This window comes from Panthera leo, chromosome A2, assembly GCF_018350215.1.
Source record: "Panthera leo isolate Ple1 chromosome A2, P.leo_Ple1_pat1.1, whole genome shotgun sequence".
Lineage (NCBI taxonomy): Eukaryota > Metazoa > Chordata > Mammalia > Carnivora > Felidae > Panthera > Panthera leo.
In genome coordinates, this window is record NC_056680.1 from 156,828,719 (window position 1) to 156,850,144 (window position 21,426).

Genomic DNA, 21,426 nt, shown 5'->3' on the forward strand with positions numbered 1-21,426 from the left:
ACAAATCTTCACATCCACAGAAGGAAGGTTCTAGAAAGTGTTGCACACACAGCACAAAGACCACCAGACAAAGCTGCCTCTGACCCTTATTTGCTGAAATCCCAAGCCACACCACTGTTCCATCGAGGCCCTCAAGGCTACCCTATACTTTTTTCTAGGCCTCTCACTTTTGTTAAGATCATCAACTCAGACTCAAGCTCAAAGTTTCTCTTTTTTTTTTTTTTTTTTTTTTACTTTTTATTGGAAAAATAACAATACCAAACAGGATACTACAAACAAAAAAAAAATCACAGCTTCTACTATGAGAACCACAAAAACCTTACTCTACCTTTCCTCAGTACTTATTAACAGAGCTGCTTTTTACAATGGTTAATGGCTCCAGAGAGCTAAGAATTATCCTGAAGTATATAAGAAAGTACATTTCAATAACCTGAAGAAAAGGTATTTTGGGAAGGAGACTTACCTAACCATTTCAGGCCATGTCACACTTAGACACCATTAGTTTTCTCCATGTATACAAACTGACCTAGTGTTCAATTTTCATGCAAATCAAATAAATCCTTTGTCTATGTCAGACAAGAGACTTTTTCAAATCAAATTTGATGTGGGAAACAAAGGCTGACGTTAGTGGCAGATAAAATTAAACTTCCTTAAAACCTGCAGCCCATTGACAAATGCTTGAGGCAGGCAGAGTATAATGTTCCTCCAGGAACTCCCTACTGTCTTACTGTTAATGCTCTGCTAGAGGGAAAAACAACCTTAGCTTGATGATAGCTAGGCCTCCAGGATCCTGAGTCTTCTTCAGCATATGAAAATCCTTTTGGGAACTTCCTTTTCTTTACTTTGCCTGACTTCCAAGTATATAATCAGTCACTCCTCATAGTCCTGGGGCAGCTCTACCTGCCGACAGGTCCTGTCCCTGTGCTTTAATAAAACCACCTTTTTGTATCAAAGATGTCTCAAGAATTCTTTCTGGATGCCCCACCCCACCCCCACAGCACCTCACCATCACTCCAAAACCACAACATTTTGGCGCCTAACATGGGGCTGAGCCTTCTCATCTGGACTCTGAGCCTCGGGGAGTACATCTCCTCTCCTTTTATTTTCATTTGAGGGGCTTTTCAAGGAGTATTGTCTTATTGGAACACTTTCACATCTATTGCTCAGAATGCAATCCTCTAGTCAGTGGCTACTCCACAGGGAGGAGAAAGCCTGCCTTTTGGCTGGAAGTTATTGCCATGCTTGGGATGGTAAGAAGACCCAGACTTAAATGCTTTCTCTTCATTTCTGTTCTTATACAAGGTGGTCCATCTTGGGCCCAGGACAGCTAGCTAAGTCATCAGGACAGCTGTTAATCTTAAGACTCCCGTGGGAGGTTTCCTCCTCATTGGCCCAACGTGATCCCCTCCACATCTCTGGTTTAGCTGCTTCTGGCCAGGAGACCTCTGCTCAGAGCCAGTCGAAACCAGTACCCGAATGAATTAAAACCCAACCGGAGGCCCTTTCCCAGGAAATGAGTTTTAAGGGTTACATGTGTTGGAATGTCATTTACATAATGGGTTTCTATCTTTACTGTTTTTCGTCATTGTCCTCTACTGACTATTTAAGTTACAGAATTGGGTAATTTCATCTTGTAAAACTTTTCACTGTTTTCCATGGGTTAAAAACAGCAGGTTCTTCATGGTCTTCTCAGCAAGGCAGGCTAACGTACAGCTTGGCCTTTATGCATGGCCTTCTCAGCAAGGCAAACGGAGTCCACACACTGGAACCACTGTAGTCTAGAATGCAATGGGGAAGTGTGGGGACCTTTATGGCAGGCAGTAACCTTTACGGCAGGTAATTTTGTTCAAGGGACACCTTAGCTTGCTTTGACACCAGAAACCTCTGACATATCCTACATGTGGGACACAACCTGGGAGTAGGGGGGGGGGGCGGGGGGGGGGGGAGGGTGGATTTCCTTGGTAATGGACCTCTGTCTTTAGTTCCCAAGGACTCTCCTTTAGCATGTCTCTTTAATCCACTGGAAACAAGTCAGATGGCAACATTTGAGAAGGGACTGATCTATATAACATTGCATGGCCTCCTAGGATCTCAATTAGATCTTTTGCAGGAAACAGGGCAAATGAGACGGAGGTACCCTGGGTCCAGGCCTTCATAGCTCTAAATCAGCATGCAGACCTAATAGTCTCCTGCAGGACCTGGCTGATAAACTCCTTCCTGACATTCTGGATGATAATTTAAATAGCCTCCTCCTAATAGAAGCCAGGTTGCTGGAAGAAACACAAGCCATCCCTAATGAAGGGGACACTATCCCTCACTGTTCCTCCTTCCTAATACATGTGGGGGCCTTTCCCACATTTATTTCCCAGGTTAATGGCTATGGTAAATGGAGTCCATTGTGGTTAGTCTATCTCAGGACAGGGACGTGAAGGAATATTCCGAGGCATCTGCTGAAACTCCCTTCGTTTCAGGCAAGTTCCCTGTCTTCTCTTGCCTGACATGGACGGCCTAACTCCACTTCGGTCGGGCAAAAAGTGGCGTCTGCTCATCTGTCCGAGCTGACAAGGTTTAGAACCAGGAATACTCTTCCTGTGACTTCTGGTGGCACCTCACCTCTTTGGCCTCCCCCTCCCCGTTTCTCCTCCTGTATAACCGGCTTCTACACCATCCTCAGTGCCTCGGGCACCACTGGCTACTTCTCCCACCCTCGATGTCAGGAGCAAAGAGCACCCTATTTAGACTGTCCAGATTTCCCCACCAGTGTCCCAGGGAAAAACTGACCATGGGGAACAAATTAATTGTCTTTGAAGTGGACCCAAGTGGAACATAATTTAGTATTTAAACTAATTTAAGTTTGTTGGTTTAATTAAAAAGAGTTACCAGCATTAAATATATTAAACTTTTTATGCTACCTACATTTACTGAAGGTCAAATAAGCTGTTTTCTCTTTTGCAATTTGTTAGCAAAAAGGTGACTTAAAATGATGGTTAATTCTGTCTCACAATTTTTCATGGGTAATTGTTAAGATTTCAAAGTTTTTGGTAACCTGAAACTTTAAAGTTTTGCTTGGATGACAAATTGGAATTGAGTCCACTGGACATCTAGGTCTTTTCCAAACGAGATAAAATACTAAAGTATTGATTACGGCATGTTGGTTTGTGTTTTGTACTTACTGCAGAGAAACGAAGGATATCTGGGTCTGAGGGTATACTTGCTTTGTGCATTATAACGTCCTGAGGTTTTTAACAAACTTCCCAAGATTTAAACTGTAAGTCAAGTCTTTTTGACCAAGTAGGCCTTTTTATTTAGTATGTTAAGTTACTGTGAAAGCACAAATAATAGTCTTAGGTTACATTTGGGTAAATACTGTAACTATTCTGGAGATTATATGCAATTCTTAAAGTTTTAATATATTTTAGTATGACGCCATCATGTGATATTCTATGACTGAAGTGATATGTGTTACAGAAATAACTGGACTTCTTACCAGCTATGTTGTAATCGCTCATCAGATTTTTTAACTGTGTCCATTTTTGAGTCTTTTTGTCATAGTTTTTGTGACTCTTGTTTGAAATATTGCTGGTTCTCTAATGTTTGCTCTTCCAGATAAAGGAAGCTTTCTCTTAAGATAGCCATAATATACAGGGGTGCCCGGGTGGCTCAGTAGGTTGAGTGTCCAACTTTGGCTCACATCATGGTCTCACGGTTCGTGGGTTCGAGCCCCGCGTCACGCTCTGTGCTGAAACCTCAGAGCCTGGAGCCTGTTTCAGATTCTGTGTCTGCCTCTCTCTTTGCCCCGACCCTGCTCACTCACGTGTGCTCACTCTCTCTCTCTCCCTCTCTCTCAAAAAACAAACCTTAGAAAAAAAAAAGATATGTATGATATACAGAAATAGGATAAAGTATTCCTCTGTGAACAAACTGAAGCATTTAACTTTTCTCTCTACTTGACCCCTGTGAAATTCAGAAAACTCTCATTGAGTGTTCTTTCCTTCATGGCAACTACAGTTATTTGCATAATTCAATAAGCATCTATTCTGATACCATTGGAAATACTGGTTATTTTACCAAGGCTTTGACTGGAATGTCATATCTGAGATACATGCATAGACTCAGATATGACCAGGCAGCTTTAAGAAACTGAGGTTGAATTTATGAAACATGCAGCCCATTGGAACTGTTGGCCTGATACCTTGCTTACATAGCTCCCAGCAGCCTTACCAGGTAAGCAAAGAATGTTACTTCCTGGCAGGTGCAGGAACCTCAGGGTACTTCGGGGACCTTGAGAAGAGGAATTCACCCAAACCTATAGGTACTCTAGGCATGCCTGATGGCAAGCACTTGGCTCCTAACCTGGGCAGGCTTTACTAAAAGTTCAGTCTAGAGGTTCCTTACGAAAAAGCTCCAGCAAAGCACATTTTTAAAAGATCTATATGATCTATCACTATTCTTGCTAAGTTTATGTAAATAATTAGGCCAGGTTTGTTAAAATTAGACTTGTTTTACAAACAAATTAGTCTTTGTTTGGCTATGCCTCTCCGAACTAAGGTTTCCAATCTTCTTCCAAAAAGCCTTTTCTTACTGCAGACCTATCAATAAATAGATACTAGAATGCTCTATTAAATTATTCATGTCAGGCCAGGTTAATTCATAAATCTCTAAATGAATATGCAAACCATATCCTCCCTAAGCCTGATCTGACAGTTACTAGCAACTCACCCCATGTAAACCCAGAAGACCTGGTTTATTTAAAGGATTGGAAACCTAAAACAGCAACGGATTTCACTCCAAAACGGAAGGGCTCTTACCGGGCCACATTATGCACTCCTGGAAGGGCTCCTACGGGGCCATGTTAAGCACTCCCACTACAGTAGAATTAGGAGGACATTTCTCATGGACTCATATATCAAGAATTAAACCGCTACCTTCCTTGTAGGAGTCTAGTATGTCAGCTGACACGCCTTCTTCTTCCTGTGAACCTGTGGAAGACCTCAAATTTCTCTTCAAAGGACAATGAAGGACTGAAGGAAAATTCTGATTAACTACCAAAGGTCTTTTATTTAGGCTTCTCTGTCTCATACCATTAACTTTATTTTATTGTCTTTTCCAGTGTCTCCCTGCCTTGTGCCAAGCCTCCTTCACTGCCATAACTTCTAGCTGACAGATGATCCTTTCTACTCAAGGAGGTTCATATAGGTTTTCTCCCTTGGACTGGCTGCCTCTGCCTTTGTAACTCCTCTATATAAATTCCTCCAACTGACCATTGTTGACCCATAGGTAGGGACACCTCTATGCCCCTATTAGCAGGAAGAAGTTACAGATGAGAAGACCTTCTACCCTCAGCAACCTTAAAGATTTAAGGATCAAAAGTGTTCAAGGGGAAATGATGTGGGAAACAAAGGCAGAAGGAAATGGCAGATAAAATTAAATATCCTTATAACTTGCAGCTCACTGACAAATGCTTCAGGCTGGCAGAGTAGAACATTCCTCCAGGAACACCCAACTGTCTTACTGTTAATGCTTTGCTAGAGGGGAAAAACAACCTTAGCTTGATGATAGCTAGGCCTCCAGGACCCTGTGAGTCTTCTTCAGCATGTGAAAATCCTTTTGGAAACTTCCCCTTGCCTTTACCTCCCCCAACTCCCAAGTATATTATCAGTCACTCCTTACAGTCCTGGGGCAGCTCTTGCTGCCATCGGTGTCCTGTCCCCATGCTTTAATAAGACCACTTTTCACACCAAAGGTGTCTCAAGAATTTTTTCTTGTCCATCAGCTTCAGTTCCGTCCCCCACCCCCCACCAATATCCAACCATCACTCCAAAACCACAGCATTTTTTAAAAAATGTTTATTTATGGGGCACCTGGGTGGCTCAGTCGGTTGAGCGTCCAACTTTGGCTCAGGTCATGATCTCATGGTTCGTGGGTTCAGGTCCACGTCTGGCTCTGTGCTGACAGCTCAGAGCCTGGAGCCTGCTTCGGATTCTGTGTCTCCCTCTCTGCTTTTCCCCTACTCACACTCTCTCTCAAAAATAAATAAAGATTTAAAACACTTTTTTTTTTAATGTTTATTTATTCTGAAAGAGAGAGAGTGGAGTGCACGTGCAAGCAAGCATAAGCAGGAGAGGGGCAGAAAGAGAGGAAGGCAGAGAATCCCAAGCAGGCTCCACACTGTCAGTGCAGAGCCCTATGTGGGTTTGGATCTCACAAATCACAGTGAGATCATTACCTGAGCTGAAATCAAGAGTCAGATGCTTAACCAACTGAGCCATCAGGCACCCCTCAAATTCACTTTCATTTGTTATAATTACTAAGTAATTATGAGCCAGACACAGCAGTAGGCACTGAAGTGACAAAAAAAAAACAAACAAACAAACAAAAAAAAAAACCTTTTTTTATGGCCCCTGAGTAACTACCTAATGACAACCAAGTGAGAAGTGCGAGGAGAGTGAAGCTTCTGGTTAGATAACTTGCCAGCTTTCAGGGCAGTGTTGGTACAGTAACAGTTTGCCATTTTCAGTGGGCTCACATAAAGATAGCTAAATCTGGAATCAAGAATTTTCATGATAAGCACAGAAGAACAATTCCTTACACAAAATCATCCACGATGATCTGTTCCCTCTAGTATTACAAGGACCCCTGTCTGCAGATGTGAGCTTATTGGCCTAATAGGTTTGCATTCCAAGACGTGAGAGTTGGATGCTGAGAATACTACAGAATTCTGCGATTAGAGAGAGTCATCTGGAATACGCATCAGCATATCAACAATCATGTGGTTCTGTCTATCTAATTTGGCCTGTAACTTACATTGGCAACCTTGGCGGAAGCATCCCTTTGGAAAAAAACCTCAAATCTCATGGAAGAGCAGAGGTTCAAAACACCAAATGGTATTTAATAATCTTTTCTAGCCTAGGGTTAATCCTATACAAATCAAAGAATAATGTAAAAAAAAATAAAGCAAAGAATAGTGTAAAAAAAAAGTTAATAAAGGCTGCTTTTTACAGGAAAACTCATGGAAGTATGAATTCTGTAAAACTACTGTTTCTATTTTTCAGCATTCCCTAGAGATTCTAATACCCTGTTAACATTTTTTTTTTTAATTTTGCAAATCTGGTTACCCTGCAGATATCTTATTGTTGGATGCTAGGATGAGTGAGGCTTGAGGATGCTTTTTGTTGCCCCTGGTGCCAAAACTATTCATACTTCAACAAACACTTAGTAAGTACTCAGGATTAACATCCACAGGGTGGATCAGAAATGCGGTATAATGATGCTACATTGTAATTCTGTCCTTGGGGATTCATGATGCAGAAACCACAAGTGGAAACTGGTTAAGAAAAGATTTATTCTCCTGGTAATTCAATAACTAAATCACTTTGCTAGGAATTACACTTTTTGGTATGACAGTCAGATTTTGGAATATTTAATAGTCATGTTCATCCTACAAGGAGTAAAGAAAGTAAAGAAACGTGAACGCTAACTGAGATTACCTTTGCTCCAAAGATGACGAACACATTTGTCCACCGGCTGATTCAGAACCACAAGGCAGTATTTCAACTTCCCTATGAAAAAAAAAAAAAAAGAAGTAAATAAGTAGGTGAAGTCCTTTGTTCCCCTCATTTGAGCCTGGAATTACCCTCTACTGATCCAGATTTTTTTTTTAATGTTTATTTCCTTTGAAGGAGAGAGAGAGAGAGAGAGAGAGAGAGAGAGAGAGAGAGAATATGAGCAGGGGAGAGGCAGACAGAGGGAGACAGAGAATCCCAAGCAGGCTCTGCACTGTCAGTACAGAGCCAATGGGAGGGCTCAATCTCACAAACGTTGAGATCAAACCAGGAGCTGGATGCTTAACTGACTGAGCCACCCAGGTGCCCCAACTAACCCAGACTTTCCATCTACACAGAGCTAAATTTCAACCACAGCTAATTTCTTATACCTTATTTTTAAAACACACCATAGTTTAACAAGATCTTCTTTATTCAGTATGTCTACCACATTACTATATTGCTGAGAACTTGATTATAAAAACAATTTATCATAAAAACAACTGGGTAGGTTTCTTTTTGCAGGGGGTAAGGGGAGAATGCTCTTAAAATGACATCCTTATGAGATACCGCCCCTTTGACACAACTACTCTTCTGCGGGGCTGGTCCGGCATCTTCCCAACATTAGTTGCCAGGTGGTATATGGGCTTGGGCAGTGTGTCCTCACATTCATTTTTATTTATTCATATTCTCTCGCCCACTCCATCTCTCCCCACCGCATACAAAATTGCGCGTGTGTCTGCACAGAATCCCATAGCTCTTATCATGATTCTTTCATTCCATGTTTTTAGATGACACTCAAAAGATGAAGACACTGAAAAGACAGAGGAAAGTTACTTCTCCAACAGTCATTCCAAGCCCTTTATAATGTACTAAAAATAGTGCAAAGCAAAACGCAATCAGGCTATCGAAAATCTGTCATTCGGCTCAGTCCAAGCACTCCATTTCATTTATGAAAGAGAAATGTTTGTTTGGTGATAAGAAAAATTAATTTTTAAGCAATCTCAGTATTATAAGTGGAACAAGATAAGGAAATGCAAAGGGGAAGCCATCATCCACAGCACACGTTATTAAGTGCTGATTATATACTAGGCACTGCGAGTACAAAGAGGACTAAGATTACAGAGTATCTGTGAGATAAAACATTTATAATAAAGAGGATTTATTCTACAACACAATACGACACAAGTATACGAAGAGTGCCAGGTAACAGATAAATGAGTATGGAGGGAGTTCAAAGCCCAGAAAGTCAATAAGGTCTGGTGTCACCCTAGAAATCTTTGTGAACTGCAGGTTTCCAAACTTGATCTTAAAAGGAGAAAGGAAGCTGAAAAGAATAAAGGAAAGAGCATTCCAGACAAGGAAAAGAACACAGCAGAAATTGCTATCCTTTGCCATTAGGGTTACTTCCATACAGTTTCAGAAGTGACGCCCTAATGACAGGAGCCCAAGGCATTAGCACTGGCATCCCAAATTTCAGACATACTGTTTACCTTGACAGAGAAGTTTAGGTTGAGGCACACAGGAAGTATTTAAAAGGATACAAAATGAGTAGTAAAGGCAATTTGTGTCTATTTGGTAATCACGCACACAGAGACAACAGCTAAGGTCAAAGAGCAACCTAGCGCCTAGGATACTGCAAAGAAAGCAGAGAGAAAAGAACAAAGGATGAGAGCAAAATTATTCTGTTTTGCTCACCACCGCAGAGCTGAAGGACATCAACAAAGGAAACGCAGAAAGAAAAGTCAGAAAGGTAAAAGAGTGAAGAGGGGATTTCCAAGAACGTGCTGTCAGTAACACAGCGTGCTGCTGAGATGTCACAGAGACTGAAGAACCAACAAAGGTCAATGAGGAGGGCACATCTCAAAGCAAAATCTGAGAAGTCACAGAGAGAGCCTCAAGACAGTGAGGAGACAAGAAGTTAGTAAATCGGGAGGAGAGATGCCTCTTCTCACAAAAATAAAAAGTGAACCATGAGAAGCGTGGGGGAAATGGCAGCGAAGTCAAGAGCAAGTTCTTCAAACGGAAGTAATCTTATATTCTAAAGAGAGATGTGAGAGGAAACAAGGAGAGGATTGAGTCATTCTTTTAGCAGGCATTTAGAGAGCACAAAGCACTCCCGTTCAGGCCCTGCTGCGAAAACAGCGAGCAGCAGAAGTGAGGTTCTGGACCTCCTCAGACTTCCATCCTACTGATGAAAATAGTTATTGAGATTGAGGTACGTGAAAACATGCAGAGGTAGAGGTGGAGTATGGTCGATTTACTTGTACGTGAACAAAAACGAAGCGAGAGTATGGAATTAGAGCAGAATGTGAACAATTTTCAAACAACTGCTCTAAGAAGTGGATGACAGAAGCTGACGGTCCACAGCTTTAAGACTACAATTTCACTGAAACTTGGCAGGCCAGAAAGGAATGGCAGGAGATCTTCAATGTGATGAACAGAAAAAAAAATATGCAGCCAAGAATCCTTTATCCAGCAAGTCTGTCATTCGGAATAGAAGGAGAGATAAAGGTCTTCCCAAACAAACAAAAACTGAAGGAATTCGTCACCACTAAACCAGCCCTACAAGAGATCCTAAGGGGGATCCTGTGATACAAAGTACCAGAGACATCGCTACAAGCATGAAACCTACGGACATCACAATGACTCTAAACCGTATCTTTCTATAATAACACTGAATGTAAATGGACTAAATGCGCCAACCAAAAGACATAGGGTATCAGAATGGATAAAAAAAACAAGACCCATCTATTTGCTGTCTACAAGAGACTCATTTTAGACCTGAGAACACCTTCAGATTGAGAGTGAGGGGATGGAGAACTATTTATCATGGCACTGGAAGTCAAAAGAAAGCTGGAGTAGCCATACTTATATCAGACAAACTAGACTTTAAATTAAAGGCTGTAACAAGAGATGAAGAAGGGTATTATATAATAATTACAGGGTCTATCCATCAGGAAGAGCTAACAATTATAAATGTCTATGCGCCGAATACCGGAGCCCCCAGATATATAAAACAATTACTCACAAACATAAGCAACCTTATTGATAAGAATGTGGTAATTGCAGGGGACTTTAACACTCCACTTACAGAAATGGATAGATCATCTAGACACACCGTCAATTAAGAAACAAGGGCCCTGAATGATACATTGGATCAGATGGACTTGACAGATCTATTTAGAACTCTGCATCCCAAAGCAACAGAATATACTTTCTTCTCGAGTGCACATGGAACATTCTCCAAGATAGATCACATACTGGGTCACAAAACAGCTCTTCATAAGTATACAAGAATTGAAATTATACCATGCATACTTTTAGACCACAATGCTATAAAGCTTGAAATCAACCACAGGAAAAAGTCTGGAAAACCTCCAAAAGCATGGAGGTGAAAGAACACCCTACTAAAGAATGAATGGGTCAACCAGGCAATTAGAGAAGAAATTAAAAAATATATGGAAACAAACGAAAATGAAAATACAACAATCCAAACGCTTTAGGATGCAGCAAAGGCAGTCCTGAGAGGAAAATACATCGCAATCCAGGCCTATCTCAAGTAACAAGAAAAATCCCCAATACAAAATCTAACAGCACACCTAAAGGAAATAGAAACAGAACAGCAAAGACAGCCTAAACCCAGCAGAAGAAGAGAAATAATAAAGATCAGAGCAGAAACAATATAGAATCTAAAAAACCTGTAGAGCAGATCAATGAAACCAAGAGTTGGTTTTTTGAAAAAATAAATAAAATTGATAAACCTCTAGCCAGGCTTCTCAAAAAGACAAGGGAGATGACCCAAATAGATAAAATCATAAATGAAATGGAATTATTACACCCAATCCCTCAGAGATATAAGCAGTTATCAGGGAATACTATGAAAAATTATATGCCAACAAACTGGACAACTGGAAGAAATGGACAAATTCCTAAACACCCACACTCTTCCAAAACTCAATCAGGAGGAAATAGAAAGCTTGAACAGACCCATAACCAGCGAAGAAATTGAATCAGTCATCAAAAATCTCCCAACAAATAAGAGTCCAGGACCAGATGGCTTCCCAGGGGAGTTCTACCAGATGTTTACAGCAGAGATAATACCTATCCTTCTCAAGCTATTCCAAAAAATCGAAAGGGAAGGAAAACTTCCAGACTCATTCTATGAAGCCAGTATTACTTTGATTCCTAAACCAGACAGAGACCCAGTAAAAAAAGAGAACTACAGGCCAATATCCCTGATGAATATGGATGCAAAAATTCTCAACAAGATACTAGCAAATCGAATTAAACAGCATATAAAAAGAATTATTCACCATGATCAAGTGGGATTCATTCCTGGGATGCAGGGCTGGTTCAACATTCACAAATCAATCAACGTGATACATCACATTAATAAAAGAAAAGATAAGAACTACATGATCCTGTCAATCGATGCAGAAAAGGCATTTGACAAAATTCAGCAATCTTTCTTAATAAAAACCCTCGAGAAAGTCAGGATAGAAGGAATATACCTAAAGATCATAAAAGCCATTTATGAAAAGCCCACAGCTAGCATCATCCTCAATGGGGAAAAACTGAGAGCTTTCTCCCTGAGATCAGGAACACGACAGGGATGTCCACTCTCACCACTGTTGTTTAACATATTGTTGGAAGTGCTAGCATCAGCAATCAGACAACAAAAGGAAATCAAAGACATCGAAATTGACAAAGATGAAGTCAAGCTTTCACTTTTTGCAGATGACATGATATTATACATGGAAAATCCGATAGACTCCATCAGAAGTCTGCTAGAACTGATACATGAATTTAGCAAAGTTACAGGATACAAAATCAATGTACAGAAATCAGTTGCATTCTTATACACTAATAATGAAGCAACAGAAAGACAAATAAACTGATCCCATTCACAATTGCACCAAGAAGCATAAAATACCTAAGGATAAATCTAACCAAAGATGTAAAAGATCTGTATGCTGAAAACTATACAAAGCTTATGAAGGAAATTGAAGAAGATATAAAGAAATGGAAAAACATTCCATGCTCATGGATTGGAAGAATAAATATTGTCCAAATGTCAATACTACCCAAAGCTATCTACACATTCAATGCAATCCCAATCAAAATTGCACCAGCATTCTTCTCAAAACTAGAACAAGGAATTCTAAAATTCATATGGAACCACAAAAGGCCCCGAATAGCCAAAGTAATTTTGAAGAAGAAGACCAAAGCAGGAGGCATCACAATCCCAGACTTTAGCCTCTACTACAAAGCTGTCATCATCAAGACAGCATGGTATTGGCACAAAAACAGACACATAGACCAATGGAATAGGATAGAAACCCCAGAACTAGACCCACAAACATATGGCCAACTCATCTTTGACAAAGCAGGAAAGAACATCCAATGGAAAAAAGACAGTCTCTTTAACAAATGGTGCTGGGAGAACTGGACAGTAACATGCAGAAGATTGAAACTAGACCATTTTCTCACACCATTCACAAAAATAAACTCAAAATGGATAAAGGACCTGAATGTGAGACAGGAAACCATCAAAACCCTAGAGGAGAAAGCAGGAAAAGACCTCTCTGACCTCAGCCGTAGCAATTTCTTACTTGACACAACCGCAAAGGCAAGGGAATTAAAAGCAAAAATGAACTACTGGGACCTTATGAAGATAAAAAGCTTCTGCACAGCAAAGGAAACAACCAACAAAACTAAAAGGCAACCGACGGAATGGGAAAAGATATTTGCAAATGACATATCGGACAAAGGGCTAGTATCCAAAATCTATAAAGAGCTCACCAAACTCCACACCCGAAAAACAAATAACCCAGTGAAGAAATGGGCAGAAAACATGAGTAGACACTTCTCTAACGAAGACATCTGGATGGCCAACAGGCACATGAAAAGATGCTCAACGTCGCTCCTCATCAGGGAAATACAAATCAAAACCACACTCAGATATCACCTCACGCCAGTCAGAGTGGCCAAAATGAACAAGTCAGGAGACTATAGATGCTGGAGAGGATGTGGAGAAACGGGAACCCTCTTGCACTGTTGGTGGGAATGCAAACTGGTACAGCCACTCTGGAAAACAGTGTGGAGGTTCCTCAAAAAATTAAAAATAGAACTACCCTACGACCCAGCAGTAGCACTGCTAGGAATTTACCCAAGGGATACAGGAGTACTGATGCATAGGGGCACTTGTACCCCCAATGTTTATAGCAGCACTCTCAACAATAGCCAAATTATGGAAAGAGCCTAAATGTCCATCAACTGATGAATGGATAAAGAAGATGTGGTTTATATACACAATGGAATACTATGTGGCAATGAGAAAGAATGAAATATGGCTCTTTGTAGCAACGTGGATGGAACTGGAGAGTGTGATGCTATGTGAAATAAGCCATACAGAGAAAGACAGATACCATATGTTTTCACTCTTATGTGGATTCTGAGAAACTTAACAGAAACCCATGGGGGAGGGGAAGGAAAAAAAAAAAAAAGAGGTTAGAGTGGGAGAGAGCCAAAGCATAAGAGACTCTGAAAAACTGAGAACAAACTGAGAGTTGATGGGGGGTGGGAGGGGTGGGAGGGAGGGGAGGGTGGGTGATGGGCATTGAGGAGGGCACCTTTTGGGATGTGCACTGGGTGTCGTATGGAAACCAATTTGACAATAAATTTCATATATTGAAAAAATAAAAAATTTTTAAAAAAAGACTACAATTTCATTTGGGGCTAACCAGCAAATAGAGGATATCAGACCCATCTGTAATTTCAGCACTTTGCCCCCACTAATTCTGCTGGGCGGAGTAGGAACAGGCATAAATAAACAAGATGATAAACGCTAATGCCATGTGGTTTGAGAATTGGCAAAATCACTGGTCAGGAGGGAAAGGGATCTAGGATGCTCTCGTGGGCAGCATGACCGTGAACGACTGTGACCGAGACCAGTAACCGCCTCAGGAGGCTCTTTCTCTTGTTTAACAACAGAATCCTGAAGGGTGTTTTCATTTTGCTTCATTTTTGGGTTTTGCTTTCTTTGGCTGTTTTTTTACTGGACACATTACTGTCCAGGTTAAAACCTGTGTATCCCAGACTCCTTTGTAGCAAAATGTAGTCTACAGGTGAAGTCTGGCCAAGGAGATGTAATCAGACCTTTGTAAGTTTACCTGTAGGAACCTCCTCAAAATGGAGGCGGCTCGGGGCGCCTCGGTGGCTCAGTCAGTTAAGCGTCTGACTGGGGCTCAGGTCAGGATCTCGCGGCTCCCTGCATCAGGCTGTGAGCCCCTGGAGCCTGCTTCAGACCCTCTGTCCCCCTCTCCGCCCCTCCCCCATTCACTCTCTATCTCTCTCAAAATAAATACACTTAAAAAAAAAAAAAAAACGTGGCGGCTCTATCCTCTGCTTCTTTTCTTCTTCCATCCTGCCCTCTGCATCAAGGATTGAGGAACTGCTGAAAAGAATTTCTGCAGCCACCTGCGATCATCAAAAGCATCAAAAGAGCGAGCAACAGCCTGAAGGAGGCTGGGTCCCCCATGACTCCACAAAGCCCCCATTACACTCACTATCTCATTGCCTGCCTGCAGAGTTCTTTCATGTGAAGAAAACTAGACTTCTATTTCAAATCATTACTATTTAGGGTTTCCCTATTCTACAGAAACTAAATTTTAATTAATGCAATGATCATGGTCCAGGCTGTGTTGAGACAATCTAGACAGGAATTGGAGAGGACGTTAAAGAGGAACAGGCATGCATCAGAATGGAGGAAGGAAAACTTTAACCCACTCATTCATTCAACATAGAGGGAACATCAATCTAAGAAATTCAAACCCTGGCACACGGCAGGTGCTCAATGTTACTGGCAAGGAGTTAATAATTTGGATCAACCAATGGTCCTTTAATGTTTGACAAGGTCTGCAAGGCTAAAGAAGGCATTCAAGGATACAATATGTATATTTAAATAAATGAGTGAAACCACCTTCTGTCACAGATTCTTTGATATGTAAACTCATCCCTCAAAGGGAAAGGCTTTATTATCCATGTTACTGCTCCTCTAAACCAATACTTTCACTAAGGTGGGATCTGTGAAGTGATTCTTGAAAAGAATGACACAGTATGAAAATATACAATACAGTTAAGATTTACTAAATAAGTTATTAATAATCAACAACCAACCACTTCAGCGACTTCTATATATCACATTTATGTTAAGCCGATTCTATCTATGGGTCCTCAAATACTGGGATCCGAAATTCTTAACTTTTCTCATCTAGTCTCCTCTGGAACTTTAACTCAATGAAATCAGTTTGGCATTCATATCACTCTCGAAGCCTTACTAATGCACGGGCTGCAGAAAAAGTAGCATCCAGAATTACATGTGGTAACTACACGGTTTATGGGAGTAGATCTCAAAGCAGACATTCTAAAATCTAGAACTCCGTATCCCTCTGGGGTACTAAATCATGGGACACTGCCTTTGGCTCTAAATTTGGAAAAGCTTATATAAAGAGAGAAAGTCTTTATATGGAAGTAAGTGGACAGTATTATTTCAAGTATTCGCCCAGGGGTCACACTGATGTGATGTGCTTCTTGGATATGCAAACAGATTTCAGAGAAAGGCTGGGAAGAACTTCCTCATTATGCCATAAAGACTGTAAGTTTTATATCAAGGGTCCTAAGGCAATCTCAAAGAGAAATGTAAGAGCAGAGAACATGATTTCAAGAGTAAGAGAACTTTTTCTTTACATAATGCACTCCATTTTAAAGAACAGAGAACACAGACTGGTCTCAACTCTTCAAACATAAAGTCACAAGTACTAGAATTGCTTTCTCAAAAGGGTTTCATTTAAAGCAGAAGATAGAAAATCCCTGATCCTGGATATATCAAAACCAAAGTGCTCCAAAGGTGCCTGGGAATCCTGAATTAAGTACAAAGAGAAATTTCCAGACAACAGAATCCTAAGGAGACAGGACAATTAAATATATTTAAATGGTATGTGAAAGGGACCCAGGAACAGAAAATTAACACTAGGTAGAAACTAAGGAAATCTGAATAAATGATGCAATAATAATATATTAATACTGGTTCATTAATTATACAAATGTACCATACTAAAGTAAAATGCTAATATGGGAAAAATTGAACATGGTTGGGGGAATTATAAGGGAATTCTCTTTACTATTTCAATTTTTCTGTAAATATAAAGGTGTTTTAAAAAAAATAAAGTCTACAAATGTTTTAAATTCCTGGAGCATGGGATAAAACAGAACTAAAAACTATCCCATAAAGTAATGACTCAGCAATTACTCCAACAAGGGTCATTTGAGCCCCAAAGTCTGTCTGGACTTCAGGTATAAAGCCAAGAAAAAGCCCAGTGCAACAGAAGGCAAGGATAATTCTATTTCATTTTGGAAAACTCTATTATATCAAGATTTTATTTTAATTAACAAAGTAAAGCAAGGACAACAGAACAGCAAATCCTAAGAAAACCAATTTCTTTTTATTTCAGCACTCCAAAATGAAAATTAGATTTTTCCAAATCCAATTTAGGTAAACAGAAAAAGAAAACATTTCACCAATTTCCCCCACCATCCACACCCACCTCTGGCAACCACCAATTTGTTCTCTGCACCTATGTTTTGTGTTAGATTTCACATAAAGAAGACATATGGGATTTTTCTTTCACTGACTTATTTTATTCAGCATGATGGCCTCAAGGTCCATCCATGTTGCAGCAAATGGCAAGATTTCATCCTATTTTATGGATGAATAATTTTACTATATACATTATATATATATTATATATATTATATATTATATGTTTTGTAATGTTATATATATAAATACATACACGCCCCAAAATTTATCCATTCATCAATGGACACTAAGCTTGCTTCCATATTTTGACTATTGTAAATGATGCTGCAATAAACATGGAGCTGTTTTTAACTGTTTAAGTTATAAATTAGTATTTTTTGTTGTCTTCAGATAAATATCCAGAAATAAAATTCCTGGGTCATACGATAGTCTTCTTAATTTTGTAAGGAAACTCCATATTATTCTCAACAGTGGCTGCACCAACTTATACTGCCACCAACAGTGCATAGGGTTCCCTTTTCTCCACATCCTCACCAATGTGTTATTTCTTATCTTTTTGATAATAGCCATTCTAATATGCATGAGCTGACATCTCATGGTAGTTCTGATTTGCATTTCCCTCATGATTAATGACATTTAGCATCTTTTCATGTACCTGTTGGACATCCATGTCTTCTTTTGACAAAGGTCTACTCAGGGGCACCTGAAGAACACATGGAACTCTTGACATCAGGATCTTAAGTTCGAGCCCCATGTAGGGTGTAGAAGTTAAAAAATAAAATGTAAAATGGGGACGCCTGGGTGGTTCAGTCCGTTAAGCATCCAACTTCAGCTCAGGTCATGATTTCACAGTTCGCGAGTTTGAGCCCTGCGTCGGGCTCTGTGCTGACAGCTCAGAGCCTGGAGCCTGCTTCGGATTCTGTGTTCCCCTCTTTCTCTGCCCCTTCCCTGCTCCTGTTCTGTCTCCCTCTGTCTCTCAAAAGTGAATAAACATTAAAAAAAAATTTTCTTGTAATAAATGGAAATGTAAAAAAAGAAAAAAGAAAAATGTCTATTCAGATCTTCTGCCCATTTCTTCACTGTGATTTTTGGTTGTTTGTTTGCTAAGTAGTTGTAAAAATTAGCTCCTTATCAGGTACATAACCTGCAACTGTTTTCTCCTATGCAGTACATTGCCTTTTGATCTTGGTATACTACCCCTTTGTTGTGCAGAAACTTTTTAGATTCATGTTGTCCCAACTGATGAGTTTGGTATCAGATTCAAAAACCCATCACCAAGACCCATGTCAAGGAGCTTACCACCTATGTTTTCTTCTAGGAGTTTTACAGTTTCAGGGCTTATGTTCAAGTCTTTAATCCATTTTGAGTTTGTTTTTTGTGCATCGTGTAAGATAGTGTGGGTCCAGTTTCATTCTTTCACAGTGGCTTCCAAATTTTCCAACACCATTTATGAAAGAGACTATCTTTTCCCCATTTGTATATTTGCGGATCTTCTGTCATCAATTAATTGACCATGTAAGTGTGGATTTATTTCTGAGTTCTCTAGTGTGTTCTAATGACCTATGTGTCTATTTTTATGCCAATACTAGACTCTTTAAATACCATAGCTCTATAATCTATTTTGAAATCAGATTGTGATGTATCCAAACTTTGTTCTTTCTCAAAATTGTTTTGGCTATTCGGGGCCTTTTGTGCTTCTGCAAATTTTAGGATTGTTCTATTTCTGTGAAAAATGCCATTGGAATTTTGACAAGGATTGCATTAAATCTGTACATTGCTTTGGGTAGTATGGACATTTTAACAATATTAACTCTTCTAGTCCATGAGCATGGAGTAGCTTTCCATTTTTTTGTGTCTTCAATTCTTTTTATCAATGTCTTATATTTTTCAACATATAGATCATTCACCTTTTTGGTTACATTTATTCCTAGGTACTTTTTTTTTTTTTCATGTTTATTTATTGTTTTTGAGAGAGACAGAGACAGAATGTGAGTGGATTAGGGGCAGAGAGAGAGGGAGACACAAAATCGGAAGCAGGCTCCAGGCTCTGAGTTGTCAGCACAGAGCCTGACGCAGGGCTCGAACTCACGAGCTGTGAGATCATGACCTGAGCCAAAGTCGGATGCTCAACAGACTGAGCCACCCAGACGACCCGGTACTTTATTCTTTTTGATGCGATTGTGAATGGGATTATTCTCGTTTCTAATAGTTCACTATAAGTATACAGAAGTGCAACATTTTTGTGTACTGAATTTTATCCTGCAACTTTATTGAACTGGTTTATTAGTTCTAACAGTTTTTTTGATGGAGTCTTCGGGGTTTTCTATATATAATATCACACATTTGCAAATGGTGACAGTTTTACTTCTCCCTTTCCAACTTGGATGCCTTTAATTCTTTTCCTTAACTGCTGTGTCTAGAACTTCCAATATTATGTTGAATATAAGTGGCAAGAATGGGCATCATCTTGTTCCTGATCTTAAAGGAAAAGTTTTCAGTTTCTCACAGTTGAGGTAATGTTACCTGTGAACTTGTCATATATGGCCTTTATTACGTTGAAGTATGTTTTCTCTAAGCCCACTTTCTTGAGTTTTTATATAGATGGATGTTAAATTTTGATAAATGTGTTCATCTTCATCTTATTGAGATGATCTTAGGATTTTTATCCTTCATTTTGTTCATGAGGTCTATCATGTTGACTGATTTGTGGATGTTGAACCATCCCTGCATCCCTGGAATAAATCCCACTTGATCATAGTATAATGATCCTTTAATATATTGTTAAATTCGATGTGCTAATACTTTTTTTGGTGATCTTTACATCTATGTTCATTAGGGATATTGACCTGCAATTTTCTTTTCTTGTGGCATCCTTGTCTGGTTTTGGTATTAGAGTAATGCTGGGCTTATAACAACATGAGTTTGGAAGAATTCCCTCCTTTAAGAAGGACTGATATTAACTTTTCTTTGAATGTTTTGTTAAAACTCCCCTGTGAAGTCATTCTGGTCCTGGACTGTTGTTTGTTGGGAGGCTATTGATTACTGATTCAATTTATTACTGGTAATTGATTCACATTTTCTATTTCATCATGATTCAGTCTTAGTAGATTGTAGGTTTCTAGAAATTTATCTCTTTTAGGTTGTCGAATTTGTTGGCATATAATTGTTCACAGTAGTCTCTCATCCTCTATGTTTCTATGGTACCAGCTGTAATATCTTCTCTTTCATTTCTGATTTTATTTGAATCCTTCTTTCCCCGGTGAGTCTTTCTAAAGGTTTGTCAACTGTGTTTATCTTTTCAAAGAACCAGCTCTTACTTTCATTGATCTTTTCTACCTTCTTTTTAGTCTCTATTTCATTTATTTCTAATTTAGTATTTGTTAATTGTTTCCTTGTAATAACTTTGGGCTTCACTTACCTTTTTCTAGTTTTTTAAGGTGTAAAGCTCGGTTGCTTATTTCAAACTTTCTTGTTTCTTGAGGTAGGCATTCATCACTATGACCTTCCTTCTTTGAACCTCTTTTGCTGCATCTGATAAATTCTGGTATGTTACACTTTCATTTTCCAAGGTCTCAAGGTGTTTCTCTTTTGACTTCTTTGTTCTTTGACTCATTGGTTGTTCAGTAGCATGTTATTTGATCTCTGCATATTTGCAATTTTTCCAGTTTTATTCATGTAATTACTACTGTGATACCACTGTGGTCAGAAAATAAATCTGATATAATTTCAACTATTTTAAATTTATTAAGACTTGTTTTGTGGCCTAACATGATCTACCTTGGAAACTGTTCCATGTACAGTTTGTACACATTACAGAGGAAATGTGTATTCTGTTGCTTTTGCTTGAAACGTTCTATACATATATGTTAAGTCCATCTGGTCTAACATGTCCTTTAAAACTGATGTTTCTTTATTGATTTTCTGTCTGGATGATCTATCCATTGATGTAAGTGGGATACTAAACTCCCAAACTCTTATTGTATTGCAATTTTTCCCTTTACATCTCCTAATATATATGCAGGGGTAGATTCTATTCACATCTCTAAATCAATGATTTCAAAATTGCAGTCTTGCAGCTCAGGTGTAAAAGTTTTATGTTTTTTTTTTTTTAATTAAAAAAGAAACTAAGACTTAATGATATTTAACATACAGGGGAGCCCCAGCACCTCACTCATCCTTGCAGTAGATGCCCATGAGTTATCGATTATAAAGGAGATTCCCAAGGAAAAAGGGAAGCGCCACACAGAGGCATCAGCAGTGCCCCATTCTCACTTCTCTCTC

At 39.4% G+C, this 21,426-nt stretch overlaps 1 protein-coding gene across 10 annotated transcripts in view; it reads right to left on the reverse strand.

Moving 5' to 3' along the window:
• Positions 1-21,426, reverse strand: part of TPK1 (thiamin pyrophosphokinase 1) — a 348,661-nt gene that overhangs the window by 259,957 nt on the left and 67,278 nt on the right. For all 10 annotated transcript variants that reach the window (XM_042926947.1, XM_042926946.1, XM_042926953.1 and 7 more), the window contains one exon: positions 7,488-7,559. In XM_042926947.1, coding sequence (XP_042782881.1) covers positions 7,488-7,559 — 72 coding nt within the window. The remainder of the gene's footprint in view (positions 1-7,487; positions 7,560-21,426) is intronic.